At 41.5% G+C, this 18436-nt stretch overlaps 1 protein-coding gene across 2 annotated transcripts in view; it reads left to right on the top strand.

Moving 5' to 3' along the window:
- Positions 1-203: 203 nt before the first annotated feature.
- The window catches only part of SMAP2 (small ArfGAP2), a 47504-nt gene continuing 29271 nt past the window's right edge, over positions 204-18436 (top strand). Inside the window, exon 1 of one of the 2 annotated variants that reach the window (XM_027108966.1) lies at positions 204-673. In XM_027108966.1, coding sequence (XP_026964767.1) covers positions 571-673 — 103 coding nt within the window. In that variant the 5' untranslated portion in view covers positions 204-570. Of the gene's footprint in view, positions 674-7269; positions 7375-18436 lie in introns of those variants that run through there. The other variant, XM_027108967.1, reaches the window with a different exon arrangement.

The raw sequence follows: 18436 nt of genomic DNA, 5'->3' as shown, positions 1-18436 counted from the left end.
GCCCACTTCCCCCTCCGCCCCACCCAAGCTCCGCCCCTCACTTCTGCCCCGATTGGTTCCTGAGAGGCGGAGCGGAGGGAAGAGCCCAGTCCGAAGCGGTGGGGGCGGGGCGCATGCGCGGGCTGGGAGGGGTGGAGGAGGAGAGGAAGAGCTGCCGGAAGTAGGCGGCAGAGGTGGTGGCAGGGCTGGCAGCAGCTGCCAGGGAAACCGAGGCGCGGGACGCACGGCTCACAGACAGGCAGGCCTGGGAGTCGTCTCTGCGCCCGGCACGCAGGAGGCCTGAGCGCCCCCCTTGCCTGGGCTGAGGGTCCCTGCCTGGTCCGGCAGCGTCGTCGGGACCCGGGTCTTTCCCTAAGCCCGCCAGGGGGCGCCGCGCTGAGGGGCTGCAGAGTGGGGGGCGGGCGCGGCTGACCCGAGAAGGGGTGCCGGGCCGGGCGGTGGGAGAGGGCTCTTCCCCGCTCAGGAGGTGCCCCTGGGCGGGGGACCAGGAGTCCTCACCCCTGGACTGAGGCAGGGGTTTCTGGGGGCGAGGAGGGCGCGTCGCCCTCTGCCCCCGCCGGCACCCTGGCCATGACGGGCAAATCGGTGAAGGACGTGGATCGGTACCAGGCGGTCCTAGCCAACCTGCTGCTGGAGGAGGATAACAAGTTTTGTGCGGACTGCCAGTCTAAAGGTAGCGCATCCCTCCTGGCGGGCGAGGGGTCCAGCCTCCGGGCAGCGCGGGGGAGGCGGCCTGTGTGGTGAGGGGGCGGTCTGTGGAGCTTAGGTGGCCCGAATCATCTAAATGGTAACGCGTGCTACCGTTGCTGATGAGGCTGCTAGGTGTTCTGCCGCGCCGGGATTGGTGTGGGGAGAGGTTGGGAGGGCGAGTGTGTGTGGTTGGGGGGTGGGGCGGTGGTGGTGTGGGTGGAAGTGGCGTGGTGTGTGCAGGTGAGAATGTATGTATTTCAGGGCTCTGAATGAGTTCTGGGCCGACTGTCAGTCCAGAGGCAGCCCAGAGCTCGCAGCCTTCCGCTTGCGAAGCTGGGGGCGAACTGCGGTGGTGCGCGCGAGGGTGGGGGTGGGGGCGGGGAGAAGCGAGATGACGGGGAGGAAAACTGCTTAAATGATTTTTAAAGGTGGTGAGCGTCGCTGCCTGCTATTTGGTTAGTAGTTCCATCTGTCATTTTACAGCCTTGCTGAGATCTGACAGAGCGCTTAGGTGGCTTTCCTCTTTCTGGATGTGTGGAGGGGGAACTGCCTTATGCAGTGACACAGTGCGGACTTCTAGACAGCCTAGCCCTGGCTTGTGGAGTGTGTTGGAGGCCTGATGTGTGTGTGGTGGCAGAAACTAGCAGACTGTGTCTGTAGTGCAGGATTGGTTTAATCAGTGCGGAGGAGGAAGCAAGGGATACATCGAATTTGTTGCTTTCATGGCCATCACCCTTCTAAAGGTGAAATATGACCATTGTAGATTGGCAGAGCCATTTAGTCTTTGTTTTCTGTGCCCTCAAAGATTCATGATTTGATACAATTACAAATCAGTATGCTACGAAAGCTTGGTTATTAGTGAAATATTTGCACTCGAAATTGATAGATTATAAATATTTTGTTTCCTTATTTTCTTTCTGAATTCTTTGGAATATAAATTGGAGAAGTTGGGAAAATTCTTTTCCTTTTTGGTTTGGGTAGAAAGGGATATATTTTGGGAGCTATTGTTAATTTACTTTTGTTCATAATGCAGTGAATTTGCCTGGATTGTTTGCCATATAGCGTGTTGGGCGTATAGTACACAACAAAGGTTCAATTGTATTTATCAGTATCGAGAAAGGAAGTACATGCTTAATTGACGCTTTCACTTAATTACCTTTTATTTTAGAGAAGTAAGGTTTTGTTTTTATTTTTTGTTTTTATTTTTGGCTGCGTTGGGTCTTCGTTGCTGCACGCGGGCTTTTCTCCGGTTGCGGCAAGCTGGGGCTACTCTTCGTTGCGGTGTGCGGGCTTCTCATTGTGGTGGCTTCTCTTGCTGGGAGCACGTTCTCTAGGCACGTGAGCTTCAGTAGTTGTGGCACACGGGCTCAGCAGTTGTGGCTCGCGGGCTCTAGAGCGCAGCCTCAGTAGTTGTGGTGCACAGGCTTAGTTGCTCCATGGCATGTGGGATCTTCCCAGACCAGGGCTCGAACCCGTGTCCCCTGCATTGGCAGGCGGATTCTTAACCACTGCGCCACCAGGGAAGTCCGAGAAGTAACGTTATTTAAGGAGAACAGGAGACAGATACTTTAATTTGGACACCTCGTAGGATATTTTAGTACCTTTACCAATGGATAAATGACATGTGCCATTAGGAAAGCAGGTCCCCAGACTTCTCTCCTGAATTTTTGCATTGGCAATAATTCATTTTAAAAAGTACTTTAGAATCAATTTACATTGAGTAAGTTAATTTCTTATAGTTGACTCTTGTGAGATCTTGTGCTAGATCTATTGGAAGATTCGGTTTAAAATTTAAGAGTATATCTCTTGGTTTTACTCAAATTCCCTTGTGTCCTCAGTTGACAGATCTTAAGTCACAGTGAAGCAACCCACTGGAGTGAGCATGGCTACATTTGGGGAGTCAGATGCCATTCTGATGATTAGTACCACCCCATCCCCTATTTTGCATACCACTCTTATACTTACTCATATTCCTATAAAATATAACACATGGAAGAGAGGTTGATTCATCACTTCTTCCTCCAAATTTTCCGTTGCTCTTTATCAACAGAATTACTGGGAATCAGGTAATAAAACATTAGTCAATTCATTCTTAATGAGAGCTAGTAACTGCTGGTTTGTAAACTTTATTAACTGCTCTTGATAGTAGAATTCTGGTTTCTGAAACAATTTCTTTTCACAAATTAGCTTTACATTTTGGCTTGGTGGCTTCAGTGACTCGGCCATTGTATTAAAAAGGAGATGACAATGTGTCAGTCAGTCATCTTTCAGTTAAGACATTTGTTGTGGCCTCAGTTTATCCAGTTTGTGAATTAGCTAGCCCCTTCCACTCTTTCAACTCCTTTTACTCATTTTCCATCTCCTTTTTCCTGATTTTAGTTGTTGTAATCATCATGTGGACAAATGTCAGACCATGGAAGGAAGAGACACTTGCATCTGTAGATTAAGTTAGCTGTTAAGCTCTGGTAAAAATAAATAATAATAATACACTTAGTGGGAGGAGGAATTTTAAAGCTGTAAGCTAAAATAAGGTTTGTACTTGAGTATTTATCTGTAGGTCTAATGTCCTTTCTTCCTTAGAAAACTGAGAGCTTAATTGTATAGGACCTGGTGAGTGACTGCTTGCTAATCCATTAATATAAAATCAGATGATGTAGCCCTGAACTGCAGACCTTTGAGCAGGTATTTTTGTAATGTTCCAAAATAACTCTGGCAATAAATCTTTTTTTAAAAAATCTTAAACTGATTTAAGAATGATATTATCTTTAGATATGTAATTTGAACATCAGAATAGAGAATAAACATGTGTTCTCTTTGTATACTACAAGTTTTGTTGGTCCTGGGGTTTTTTAACTCTCTTGAGCATAAGACTCACCAGTTTCCGGTACCTCTAATGCATTGAAATAATTTCTGTGTGGGAACGGAGGCTGCTTTGGTATTGCCTTTAAAAAAATGCTGTGACTTGCTTTAGGCTGAAAGATGTGGTTTCATCACCCAAAACCCTTAAGTTATTGTGACCTTTAGGGTAAAATTTTGGACTGACTTAAGTTGTGGAAGAACAGAGGACAAACATACTGGAAATTTCAGATATGTTAATGGTTAATTCCATCTAGTTGAGGCCAGGTCCCGTTTTTGGATAGACCCTTGGTAGGGTTATACTGGTCTAAGGTTTAGTCTTTAGCTCTGCAGTTGCGTATTTTATCAGTGTGCCTGAAATAACCCCTAATCAACCTTGTCAAAGACTGGTTTAGGACTTCCCTGGTGGCACAGTGGTTAAGAATCTGCGTTCCAATGCAGGGGACACGGGTTTGAGCCCTGGTCCAGGAAGATCCCACATTCCGCGGAACAACAAAAGACTTGTTTAAACTGGACACTATCTTATTTACGATGAAAGGATCTACCTTTCTGATGACCTGAATACTTATATACACTGTTGGGACACTCCTTTCTCAGTATCAAGGTTAGTGAAAAATTGAGAGCTGTTTAATGAGCAAAGAATTAGAATGGAAGAAGTTTGATGGTCTTGAGGAATACTTACTTCTAACTGTGAAATACCACACGGAATTCTGGAGTCTGACAAAAACTTTGTAATACCTTTTTACTTCTCTGTTCTTCTGCTACATCCCATTTCTGAAATGTTTCACTTTGAATCACCTAACCATTGCCTTTGTTCCAACTCCCATTATGTATTCTTAAATTTCAATTCACTCTTTGCAAAACCACTTTCATGTGGTTCAAAATTCAAAAAGTTCAAAAGGGAATATGTACAGTGAAAAGTTGTGCTCCTGTCCCTGATCCCTTAGCCATCATTTTCCAGTGCTTCTGCAAGTTACCACTGTTAGTAATTTCTTATGTGACTTTTAAGAGATAGTATATGCATGGACAAAAAAACTACATTTAAATATATTTCTTTTCAGTGTTTTTATGCAAATAGTAGCATGTTACCCACAGTTCATGGCACCTGGCATTTTTCAGTCCACAGTATAACGTGGAGGGCATGGATATTCCCTCTCCATGCACATTAAAGAGCGTCCCCATTCTTTCAGGGTATTAAGTTGAAAGATATGCGTAAGTGATTTGGAAATGGCTACTCTCATTGAAGTCATCTTAGAGAGTGTCCTAGGCCCATCCATAGCACAGGTAGGCTCACCTTTCAGGTGGCAAAGAATCAGAGCTGTAGACTTTTGATGTTGGAACATACAGTTAAACTCCATTACTCTGATTATTTTAGCTTTGTGTCCTTCAGCACACTACCTTTCTCCGTTTAATTTTCCTCATTTGAAAAATAAAAATGTGTCGTAAACTAAAGTGTTACACAAATGTAGGCATTATTTATTATTACCATTGCTGAACTTGTTTATTTTATCTTGATTTTATTCATTTCACTTTCAGACTTTATTCCCTTAAATACTCTAGTTACTGGAAGCCACAGTTAGAATGACTCACTGAATAACTCACCAAATAAAAAACCACCTAGTTTTTAAGCCAAAACCATTTCCTATAGGACTTTATGGTACCCTTGAGGATGGTCTCTGGATGAAATTTCCTGACTCTTCGAAGTTGTATGAAAGGTTAGACCAGGGAATCTTTCTGTAGACATTTTTTTTTAATATTAGTCCCAAATTTTAACTCTGGTAAATTAATCTCTAGCTTTGCTTTACTTTTGTTTTCTGTCAATAGCTAAATCATTGCTTGTTAAATATCATTCCTTAGAAATGAACATTCCTATCAATTTTTAATTATTTTAGCTGTATCTGTGGCACCTCTTAAGAGATTTTTTTAAATTGCATCAGATCTGGACAACAGAAGGAATTTTCCTTCCATCTCTAGTTGTTAAATACCCTTCTCCAGCCAAAATCAAATAACTTTCTGGCTTTTTACAGCTAATGTACCTTAACTCTGACGGTTGTAGTCAGGTTGACACAGTTTTACTGAAAGTAATTTATAAAAGTCCCCATTAGGTTGTCTTTTTTTTTTTTTTCCATTTGAAACATGAATTATTTTATTTACATTACTCTTTAGTTCAACAAATTTTAACAATATTTAAAAATTATCTAAATTCATAAAAGTAGTTCATAAATTTCAACATTTAATTATTATGTACATACTAGGTTGTCTTTTAATATTAACTTGTTAAACCTGTTCCCTGGGAGATACTTTCCTATTCGTTCTCCTTGCCATTATCCAGTGGCAGTGGGATAGATAGAGAGTACAAAATGCCTTATCTTTTAAGAACTCTTTGCAAGCCTGAGAGTACAATCCCACACTATATATATTCATTCAGAAAATAGTTCTTAAGCACCTGCTTTGTGTCAGACACTGTACCAAGACATGTAGATTAAAAGATAGGGCCTTTGGTTTCAAGGATTTTATAGTCTAATGGGCAAGTAGATGTGTAAGCAGATACATGATGCAATGTAGTAATTATCATTGTAGGATTGTGTACAGGGAGAAATGAAAGCATTGAAGAAAGCAAGAAAGTCTGCCTAGGAAGTCATGGCTCAGAGAGTCAAGTAGGCTATGTCTTGAATGATAAGCATGACTTTGTCAGGTGAATTTAGGGCATTCCAGGCAGAGGAAGCAGAATGTGCAGTAGGCAAGATGTGCTGTACCGTGTGTGTGTGTGTGTATGTGTATGTGTGTGTGTGTGATTCTTTAGTATATTCTCACTACATGTTGGGGATTGGCAAGGGATAAGGTAGGCAGAGACCCATAAGGTTAAAATCCTAGCTCTGTAGTTGACTTGCTGTATGGCATTGAGATTATGAATATGCTTTAGACTCCCTGTTGTGTAAGAAGCCCCTAGTATTGGAAGCCCACCTGCTACTCAAATGGAATTATAAATATTGCAAACATGCAATGTTCTCTAACTGCTGAGTAGTAAGGAAGGTCTGAGTATTGTGCCCACTAGATCTCCATGGAAGTGTACCCTCATGAGTACATTAAACTATCTTAGAGAAGTCTAGTGAAATGTCAGCAGTAGATGTCATGCCATTTCTGGAGTTGATGACGTTGAATTCTGAGGCTGAGCGTGCTCTCATACTCAAGCAGTCTAAGAGTGTTGAATATTTGAGTGTGCCCTTGGTTGTTCAGTGCTTAGGATGTGTAAACAGGCAGTTGCAGCCACATCTCTCAGTATACCTTTCAACAAATCTATTGCTTTTAAATAAATCAGAGAATTTCCTTCTTTCTGCATTTTTCATCTGATGTCATTATGGTATGTAGGTGGCAGCTTTCTTGGGCACAGTTGTCTATATTACTGTTCACCACATGAGTCATTGTCGGTTTCTGTTCTGCCTGAAAATTCCATCTTGGAAATAATGTCATGCAGCTGGAGACCACAACATGTTACTCATTATGAACATTGCAGCTGGCGTTGTATGTTATGTTGAAAGCTACCTGTGCCATAAGGAAGAGATAAAGTGACTTATTAAGTGGACTCAGACTCAATTCCTCCAAATGATATCCCCTGTGAAAAAGATGCCCAACAAGAATCTGCATAAAACACAAATGTGTTTTACATTCTAAGCATACAGTGCCTAACTTTTGTCATTGTGTCTGCTTAAATCCTTATCACAGTTATACTTCTGTTTGAGCAAGTGGCCAGTTTAAGTAGATACTAACTTTGAAGAAGTTCTGTGTTGGCCCCTGGAGTGTGACAGTTCAGCATACCACATTGAAAAGGTAGGAACCAAGTCTATGTAGAGTAGAACCCCTTAAAGTTAATTCACTTTTACCAAATTCCTCTATTGTTAAAGAAATATTCCTCTGCTAGTTAACTTCTTAAAATTGTAACTTGCTACAGTTAACACATCCACTAGAATGTAAGCTCCATGAGGGCAGGGGTTTTATGCCTGTTTTGTTCACTATAGTATTCCTGGCACCTAGAACAATGGTTGGCACAGGTCAGGCTCTCAGTAAGTATTTGTTTGAACAGTATAAATCCTTTGTTTCTTATTAGAAGAAATCCTTTATATGTTATCTGAATGTTTGTGTAATTCTTAGGAAAGCTAAGTTTTAAAATATATTTTAAAGGTAGGGACCCTTCAGAGAAACAGAAAGCACTGTAGGCAGTACAAGCAGAGGGAATTTAATATGGAATAGTTTCCGTAGGTGATACAAGAGCCAAGAAGGTCAATGGGGTGGTGAGACAACCCAGAGATTGGCAACACCTGGGAGCTCCTAGGCCCCTAAGGAAATTAGAAGGTGCTGGTGTCACCAAAGGCTAGAAGCCTGAGCCATCTGCTGTGAGCTAGAAGCCTGGAAAGAAGAGCTGTCTGGTGGCAGCTGGAACTCGGACCAAGTAAGATAGAGAGCATTACCCTGGCTTCCCTCCTTCTCCTGCCTTTCCTCATCAGTGCCTCCCATTGGTGGAACTTACTCATAAATCAGTTGGCAAGGGAGCCTGGGGGATGTAGTTCCCTGTGATAGTGTAGAGCAAGGGGAGGATCCAAGCTGAGACAGGCAAAGGCACAAAGGCACTTAAATCTCCAAGATGTAATTCTTTCTCCTTGTAAGTAAACAGTTATTTTGGACAAGCAATAAGAAGGGTTTTCAGGCAGATAACCTCTTGTGCTTCAAAAGGATCTAGGATCTTAACTGTTGCCAGAACAGTAATTAGTCCTGGGAAGTAATGTAACTTTGTATAGTCACGTAACAAGTAATGTAAGTTTTATATAGGCATTGCCTATATAATTAGGATGTGCGGATTCTGTGGGATCTGTATTTGACTTTTGGTCTCCACCAGGACAATTTATCGTTTGGTTACTCAGAAAATAAGTTCTCACCCTGTTAATTCTGGGAAGCCTTAAGCATGATGTGTATGCACTGAGCTTGTCCCATCTACAACTAAAAGCTTTGAGTAACAAAGTAACACTTAAGATGTACAAAGAGAGTTTTGAGGATTGCAGCCTTAAAACGTGGTACAGATTAGACTTTCCTTGATAGTTAAGGAAGTTTTCCTTGTGCCACGTATTTTTTTAAATAGTTTGATCGGTTTGCCTGTGCCACCCGCCCCCTGATTCAGTCCAGTTACCACTGGGTGAGAGAGGTAAGATCACTGGACATACTATCTTCTATACTGAACCTGAAAAATAAAAAATATTTTGTCTTATTTGGAGGGTTGCTGCTGCTCCATTTAAAGACAAAGCTTCTCAAGTTATGGCTACTAGTTTTCTCCTTGATTATAAAGTGTTTAATGAGTTACGTGATACAAGTTTAGCACTTTCTAGAAGTGCTTTTTTTGTCAATCAGGTCACCTGCCTTTGGGCGCCTGCCACGTTAATGGAATTGGTGGAACTAGGCCAACAGGGCTTTTCAGTGGAGTGTGAGTATGTTTGCTTTTAGGCTGTTATTTTCCACAGAAGCTATGGATAAGGAACCTTCATTGAGTAAAGTTACCAACGGTAAAAAAAAAAAAAAAAAAAAAATTGCATAGGTTTCATTGTTTTTCTGTTTTCTCCAAAAATTAATTTCCTCTTAGCAGGTACTACTATAATTCACAGATGTGATTGAAATGTAATTTGGTATTGTAAAAAGCGTATCAGCCTGCTTCCCAGAGTACCAGTTGTTCCCATGCAGTCCATTTTACCTTAAGAGGTACATCTATGCGTTTTTGAAGCCTCATGTTTAATAAATACAATATTTCACTACTGTATTTGACTCTTCCATTTTCCAAACTTTCTCCTTCCCTACCCCACTCTTCTGGATCCTATATTTCCCCACAGGCTTTGTGGATGCTGGTCCATTGATGGCTGAACTGCAGGTCCCTTCCCAGTGAAAAACCCCAGAGATGAGCCAAATCCGCCTTCATCTGTGGCCATCCATCAGTGTAAGGTTGCCCTGGAGGTTGTCTTCAGTTTGTCCACCGCTCGCCTTGACCCCCATGCTCCCTCCTGTGTGGCTGAAACGCCCTGGAATCCCACCTTTGTAACATATTGCTGGGATTTTATTATTGCTGCTCGTTTTCATTTTCAAGTAATGTTAAGTAGTTTTCTGACCATTTTTGTTGACCGTAGCCCTCTTTTCCCCATTTGTATATTTCCTATGGATATTCTGGTTTGATTTTTACATACCTGTAGGATATGGTTTATTTAGAAAGTACTGGACTTCATAAGCCCACTTGGAAAATGCTCTGTTGATCCTTATTTAATTTCAAGTCAAAACTTTCAAAAAGAAATGTCTTAATCGGAAACAATGAGAACTGGATCCCTCAGGCTTCATGTCATTTCTCTACACCCAAAAAACAAATGTGTAACTTTCTCATTTTATCATGTGTTGAAAATAGTAGAGCAAATACAGGAGGAAGAGAGACCTACTGTCAGCTGTAGCTGATAAGCCTGTCCCAGCACAGAGATGTGAGAAAATAGAGCACCTTTTCTTTTCCTCTATTGCAAATAGCCATACTGTCTTTCACAGCAGTTGCTAGTGATGGGAAGACCATAAATCCCCATGCCTCTGTCTCAGAGCTTATACCTTTAGATGTGAGTTTACATGTTAATCCTACAATGTTACTTCCTGAAGTGCACACGAAGTAAATTTTAACTTCTTCCTCTTTTCTTGTCTTAGTGGAAGTCCCCTCTGTGTGTGTGTGTATTTAGAAATGAGATCTCTAGTGTTTCAAGCCTTGAGTTAAAAACTTTGTCTTAATATTGTTTAGACGGTTTTTGTTCTAATGCCTTTGAAAAATAATTTCGTACAGAATTTTCCATGTGAACTGGTAATATCATATGCTGGTGAGGGAAGAGGCATTGGTGTCTTTTCTTGTTGATACTTTACCACTTGGGTTATAACTGACCCAAGCCCTCTGATGAGAAATAGGAAGGAAATTCCCTGTTCTTATCATGATGCTTGTGTTCAAAATAGCTGGCAACAACGGACCTAATGGAAACCAATTTGTGTGACGGCTGATTTGAAAAAGAAAGAAAGAAAAGATTCAGGCTCTTCTGCTGTGCTGAAAGCATTTTTATTGAAATAATGGCTGTAAGGACTGGGGACTTTGTCTCTCTGAAGGTAGATGTGAGGGATTGGGTTGGAGAAACTGTTTCAGACCGAGGAGAATTTTGAGCAAAGGTCTTTCGTAGAGTGTGAGTGCTATTATTAACGTTACTAGCTTTTATGTGAGAGAAAGGAAGCATCATTAAATACAACATTGGAATCAGGAAGATTCCAAATCACCTCCTCTGAGCATTCTGACTTGGTTTTGAGCCTAGTCTGTGAATAGGCACCAGGCACAAGTGACTCAAATCAAGGGCAGAGTAGAAATAAGGCTCAGTTTCATTAGACTTCTTATGCATATAAGGGGAAAAAAGGAACTTCCTTGACGGTTCAGTGGTTGAGACTCCTCGCTTCCACTGCAGGGGGCGGGGGTTTGATCCCCAGTCGTGGAACTAAGATCCCACATGCTGGATGACCAAAAAGAAAAAAGAAAAAAAAAAATTTGTTACCATAGGAACAGATTCCCAGACCAGTTGTGCTTATTAGCTAAACATCATTAAATGCTTTTCTTTAAAGAACAAAAACTTTATTTTTTCTCATTATGAAAGTTATTCATATTTGTGATGAAAATCATTGGAAAGTATGAAAAAGTATGATGCAGAAGGTATTTCATATAATCCTTATCACCCATTTTTTATTTCAGCTTATACTATTATAATTTTGTATCATTATTGTTTGGCTTAACATTTATCATAAGCATTTTTCATGACATTAAAAACATTTAAATGCCTTTATTGTATTCCATTGTTTGAATATATCATTACTTAACTCTTGCCCAATTGTTGGACCCTTGGGTCTTAATTTTTCAGTGTTATAAGGTAATGAGACATTGTGAATTTTTGTGTTGCTGTGAAACTAATGGGTTATTTATGTGTTCAGAGTTGAGTAGTTATGTGGGCCCTCTAATTTTAAGGAGTTGTCAGGGAGTCCTCTGGGTTGAGCCCATGTAGAGATGGCCTTGCCGTGGGGGCAGTTCATTTTGAACTGCCTCATGGCAGTGGACATTTGAGACAAGGAGCACAGAGAGCTGGGGAGAATCCAGGCTTGACCGTAAGGAACAGATTTATGGGACATGATCACAGCAAGATGGGCCAAGATATATTCTTATATCTCACGTGCAATTTCCACGTTATATACTTGGTATGTGGAAATACCGTTGGGCCGTTGATCAGCATCTTATGTTGTTCATACAGGCCTCCTTCACTTAAACTCAGTCCACTGAGAAGGAAGATTAGAAGCCCCACATTGGTGGAAAGGGGAATAACAGCTACTGTGTTTTGTTTTTGTTTTACAAAGCTTTCCTTAGACTGTGAATTCCATGAGGAGAGGGACTGAGTCCCGTGTTTTCCTGTTAGCTAAAGCACAGCATCGGGTACATAGTGTCTGTGTCTCCGTCGTGAACACTATTCTAGTTATGCGTGTTCAGATCATAATCTTGTTTAGTTTTTTGAAAGTCACCCTCATACTCTTTAACTCAGAGATTTGAAGCTCTGTGACGTTGCAGGAAGCCGAGCAGGTGAATCTCAAGGTTGCTCTGTGGCAGTTGCTTCTGTGCACCATCTCTTTTGTGTGCTCTGGCATCTGTACCACCTTGAAAGCTGGAGCCAGTCACAGAGCTGGTATTCTGCCCTTTCCGTAGGAGGTCTCAGTGAGACACACCATTTTAGGGGAAATGGAGCAGGGAGTGTAAAACGGGAGGCTGAAATAGCAGTCCTTTAGCCTTTTTGTGGGCTGGGAGTAAATATTTAGACACTGTCCTCAGCTGCCATAGAGATTAATCATAACCTTGCAACACTTTTAGAAGCTCCCCTTGTTCCTGCTGGAACAGGTTTGTCTAATTTGAAGAACCTTACTTTGGCTCTTTCGAAGCCGCGATTTTTTTCCCCAAGAGACCTGCTCTGAGTTCCTCTGCGTAATGTCCCCTTTGTAGGAACTTTCTATCCACACGGCTGGCATCTTTGCGCCACCCACTTGCACCATACCTTCCGACCCGTACCTCATTATACCCAATTCTGAAACACCTGGCTTTTGAAACATAGTGAATATCTTCTTTTGAAAGGGCAAATCTCCACTTTTTGCTCTGCTCCCTTAAGCCAGGGCTGTTTTGATGACTAACATTCTGCGTGTCCCTGGACTAACCATCTGTATTTTGGTCCCAGAATTCATTTCTATTCTGCTGTTTCTGTAGCGATGAAAGTTCTCTAGCTTTTGGATACGGTTGTGATTCAGTTAAACTCTCACTGGTTTTCCATCTGTTTGCCATTGGTTGGGGCTCCTCTGATGTGTTGGGAAAGCTGCACACGGTCGTGGAAGGAAGAAGTTCACATGTCTGTGGTCTTGTACAAGAGTTCATTTGCTGACTCGGAAGGTTTTGTGTAAAGCCTCTCTCTGCCTGTGTGAAAAGCACGAGCTCCCCTTCAAACAAGTGAAAAATGAGTTCTGCCTGGCTTCTTGTTCTTCGCTCTCCTCCACTTCTGGGCTTCCTCTGAGGAAGAGGAACGTGGCTGGGAAGGGGTGTGGATGAGCCTTCACACACAAGCTCAGGCCTTGGGCTTTCCAGCAGCAGAGAATGTGTGTGTGAGAGGAGAAAAGAACCCCTGAAGAATAGGATATCAATTTAGGGACTATTATTGAGCATCTGCTATGTATAACACACATTTGGGGTGTAGAAAGATGATTCTCATTCCAGTCCAGCTGATGATTTCTTCTATGAACTTGGGTAAATGACTTGACCTCCCCGGGCCTTAGATTCTCCAGCTGTGCTTGGACTAGATAATCCTTAAGGTTCTTTCCAGTTTGGGAATTCTGTATCAAAATGTTTATCTCTTTGTTACAGAACAAGAGAAACGGCTTTTCCACAGGATTGGCATATTCTTATGTCTCACATGCTTCAAACTAAGTGGCTTCAAGATGGTTTCTCAGTACTATTGATGTTTCGGATACTTCTTTGTTGAGAGGTTGTCCTGTGTAGGAGGTAAAGCAGCATCCTTGGCCTCACCTACTAGATGCCAGTAGCACCCCAACTTTCTGCCACTTGTGACAACTAAAAATGTCTCTAGACATTGACATTGCCACTTGTGGGGAAAATTGCTTCAGTTGAGAAGCACAGCTCTAAAGAAAGAAGAGTGGTACTGTTTGAATGTGGCTATTTTTAATATCTATTTTCATATTGGTCCTCTGCTGCTTATTACCTGTCCTGGGTTGGAGGATGAAGAGCAGTCTCATTGGTCAAGAGCTCTATCACCTTTCTTTGGTAGCTTCTTCTAAAGATATGCCTCCCCTCAGTGGGCAGGCTTACTTTGCATCTTCAGTATTTTTTTCAGAATATGAGAAGCTATTGGTTGTTGCAAAGAGGAAGCTAAGGCTTTAACGGGAAGTAACTTAAAAAACATAAAGAACTAAATGTCCCCAGGGAGTGAAGACAATAACTTCTAGAGAATCGAGTTAAACATCTGTTTCCTGAAGTGAGGTCATGAGTGATAGGAAATTAGTTTAATTATAATGTCAAGTTTTGAAATATCAGGTCCACCTGGCCAACTTTGAAATAATTGCCCAGCTGTTAGCTCAGCGATCCATCTCTACACACCTCCAACCCCCAGCCTGATGAAAGCCATTGAGGTAGTGATTGAAATGTTCTAGCTCTCTTATAAGATCTGGGTTTTATCCTTATTGCTTTTGCTACAAAATGTTGGTTTTATTTTATATTAAAAATTTTTTTAATTTTTTTTGAAGTATACTTAGTTTACAACATTGTGTTAGTTTCAGGTGTACAGCAAACTGATTCAGTTTTATATATATATATATATATATATATATATTCTTTTTCAGATTCTTTTCCATTATAGGTTATTAAAAGATATTGAATATAGTTCCCTGTGCTATACAGTAGGTCCTTGTTGTTTATCTATCTTATATATAGTAGTGTGTATATGTTAATCCCAGAGTCCTAATTTATCTCTCCCCCACCCCCAAAATGTTCTTTTTAGGTTGAATTACTTTACATTGTCCCCAGTGTCATCTTTTTCTTTTTTTTTTTGGTCATCTTTTTCTCATCTCTTTTCAATCCACATTCTGGACTGGGTTGGGTGCAGAATGATGCTCTTTGCTGATTGGGGTAGAGTGTGTTCTATGAGCATCCTTGCTGGGATGCTCTGGGATCCCAGAGCCATGACTGAGACACTTGAGCCTGTGTCAGTCTCTATCCCTCAGTCCTGGCAGGCTCTGTGTTCTATTCCAGCTGAGCCTTTGCCGGAGTAATTGGCCACATGGAGCCTTCAAGCCAAACAATTGTTTGTACTGAGATAGTCTCACTGTTTGGCTCCTAATGAAATAATCTCCTTCCTGCCCCCAGTGAAAGCAGCTATTTTTTATTTCCTCCCTCCCCTTTTCAGAGAAGCCATGCCTCAGCTACCACTCTTCTCGCTTATTCATGAATGCTTTAAGCAGGGTCTTTGTGCAGAGGAAATTAGCTAGAGCCAAAATATCCGAGCTAACCAGGATACAAGGAACATTAAGGACACCCTTCCTCCTAATTTTCTATGTAGGATATTTAAATCACCTTTGTGTGGTTTTCTGAGTAATAAGGGATTCAAACCTCAAGTCCACATAAGAAAAATACTCATTCTAGGTTTTTAAAAAGTATGCTAACTTAGGCAGTTGTTACCTAAAGGAGCTCACAAAATAAAAACAAATATAAAACCCAGCGACAGAACAAGCATAGCTGAGTGCCACCGGAGAATGACACAGTGCTGTGAGAGTCAGAAGAGGAAGGAAAAAAGGCTTGATGGAGACAGCAAGATTTTCACAAAATGAGGTTTTGCAAATGGAAGTAATAGCCCACGTAGAGCTATTTGTGAGCAATATTAAGTTGATCCAGAAAGTATAAGTAGTCCAGTTTTCCTTATTTGTCAAACCTGTGAACCTCCAAAACATGAATTCAGGAAAGAGAATCCACAGGTAGAGATAGAAAGTTGCCCAGGTGGCCCCAGTGTGTCCTGCTTCTCTTTCCCTCTTTGGGTGCTGCTTCTGGATTATCGATTGCTTTCATCGTATTGCTGCCTCTGCTCTAAAGCTCTGGCTCATATATAGACACAAATCACTTCCTTTGATTCTTTTCCCTTAGCCCTGTTAACACCATTCAGAACTTTGAGTACAAAGAGGGAACAAAAAAGGGAACTTGTCACAAAATATATGAAACTAAAAAACAGCCACCCTTTGCTTTGAAGGTTTAACTTCTGATCCTACCTCGCTCGGCTTGTTCCCAGTCCCTGTTCTGTTTCAGAATCCTGAGGTCACGTGCCTTAGCTTCACAGGACCAGTGTAGATTCTTAGTTACCTTGCTTGATTTTTTTTTTTTTTTCAGCACCAGGTCCTCCTGCATGTGAAAGGTACTGTCTAAGGACCCACCACCAGCAATTTTCTCTCTAGAGAACTTGACCCAGAGGATAAAGCCAAACTAGCCTTCTTGTGCTGCTGCGCACTTAGGGCTCTTTTACTCATTTCTCAGTGGATAGGCATCCAGCCCTCTTCCTAAGGTTACTGGCATAATCAGAGACCTCATCCTCCAGGCTGAACTCAAGATTCTCCAGAAAGAGAGGGGCTTCCCACTTGGAGGCCCAGCACTGTGTACCACAACTTTCATACTGATCTCTCATGGGAGCATTTATTTAACAAGAGCTATGAACATACTGGTTTTTTTTAGAAGGGAAAACTTTTATTTTGACTTCATAAAAATTTAAAACATTTAAACAGCAAAGCATTTGCTAAACAAAATAACAGAGGTTAAAGAGAAATTTAAAAGCAAGAAACAAAAAATTGCAAAATGTCAATTCCCCTAATCTATGCATTTAGGGCTAAACCAATAAAAATAGTACTGAGATTAGCTGGGGATGTTGTTATTTAGTTTTTGTTTATTTTTACATTGTTTTTAAAACCAATCAAAATTTATAGGGATAAATATTGTTACTTGTATAGATTTTTAATAACAGCTTGTTGCATTTCCTGTATTGTTTCAAATGCCTCCACCTGGTCACATCAAACTTCAATTGATGCTTTAAGTAATAGAGGATCTTTTATTGCAGCCAAAGTATAGCAGGTATGCTGTCTAATTCTAGAGAGTCCAATGAAGTGGAAATAATATATTCTTAAGCATTATATTAAACCCTATCTTAGGAATTATAGTAAAAGCAAATGTAGCATCAATTGAATAACAGCCATTAACTAAAGAGAGAAATCAAGAGGACGTTTAAAGACAGAAAACATTAGGCAGATGTCCTACTATGCTTGTGGATATTTAGGAGGTGGCTGCTCTGGAATTAAACCTGGACATGACCCTGGGTCCCTCAGCCCTCACGGTTTGACCTCCTTCTTCCCTGGGAACCTGATGAAGGAGAGGGATTCCCTGACCCTCTCGGGCCTCTGCTTGCTGAATAGCAGGGCAGAGGAGCCCCTGGGGGAAAGCTGGAATTTAAACCCTGCTCTGGCCAATTTTGTCTCCTGTGACCATTTCTTTTCTTAGCTTGTTGAGCTTTCTCTCAGTCAACAGAGATGCCAGCCAACTTTGTTGAGGGTTTTTTCTCATGGGACATGATCCGTCTTTGATAGAAGGAAATGTTTCTTTCCAATTCTCTCTCTAGGTCTTTGGCCAGCTTTCTGTAGGAGTTGCACTTGGGGAGTACACTGCTGATATTTTCGTACACTTTGGGAAGTTTGTTCTTCTAAGCAGTAAATTCCCTCCTTGATAAACTTTGTGCAAAGTTTCATTATATGTTGTTGATGTAGTTCAGTCACTATTTGAAGTTTAAGCTGAAGCTTTTGAATTTCACTTTCAAGCTGTGAATATTCAAATTGCAAAGAGGGTTGCTCAGTTTGGAAATTTCTCATTTGACTTGTAAGCTCCTTTTCATTTGATTGTCTTCAATAATTTTTTTTTAAATTAATTAATTTATTTGTGGCTGCGTTGGGTCTTCATTGCTGCGCCTGGGCTTTCTCTAGTTGCAGTGAGCAGGGGCTGCTCTTTGTTGTGGTGTGCGGGCTTCTCATTGCAGTGGCTTCTCTTGTTGCAGAGCACGGGCTCTAGGTGCTCGTCTGCAGTAGTTGTGGCATGCGGGCTTCAGTAGTTGTGGCTCACGGGCTCTAGAGCGCAGGCTCAGTAGTTGTGGCACACAGGCTTAGTTGCTCTGCGTCACGTGGGATCTTCCTGGACCAGGGTGCGAACCCATGTTCCCTGCGTTGGCAGGCGGATTTTTAACCACTGTGCCACCAGGGAACCCATCTTCACATAATTTTTAAAATGTTCCTTGCTTTTCTCCTTCGAGCCTTTTTAAGGAAACAGTTAAGTAACAGCATGGATGAGTTTCTTTGAATCGACTTCTGACTCATAGTCTAGGTGGTCTCCATTTTCTGATCCATTCTTTTTGTCTAATCCCAAATCGCCGTCATCCACATAATCTCTAAAGAGAGCAGGTAAATTTGTCCTTTCCAGCACAGTTTTTGTCATAGATCTTTTTAGCTGGCTCTTTTTATGATTTACAACCTATTTCACCCGTGTAGTTGAGTTTTCAAGCTTTTTTTTTCTTCACTTCCCACACTCTTTGCCCCCATCCTGCAGCTTCTCGGGAAAGCAATCCTAGGCTTTCCTGAAAATGAGTGTTTTCAACCATACCATCCATTCTTTCCCTCTGAAGTTGTTCTGCATTCTTCTGAGGCGCTTTTAGGGTGTTTTGGCACCAGTCACTAAGGGTTGGAGAGA

The sequence above is a fragment of the Aethalodelphis obliquidens genome, unplaced genomic scaffold, assembly GCF_003676395.1.
Source record: "Aethalodelphis obliquidens isolate GAN/ISIS:26980383/991018 unplaced genomic scaffold, ASM367639v1 scaffold9, whole genome shotgun sequence".
NCBI lineage: Eukaryota > Metazoa > Chordata > Mammalia > Artiodactyla > Delphinidae > Aethalodelphis > Aethalodelphis obliquidens.
Note: the sequence above shows the minus strand (reverse complement) of the source record. Positions and strands in the feature narration are given on the sequence as shown.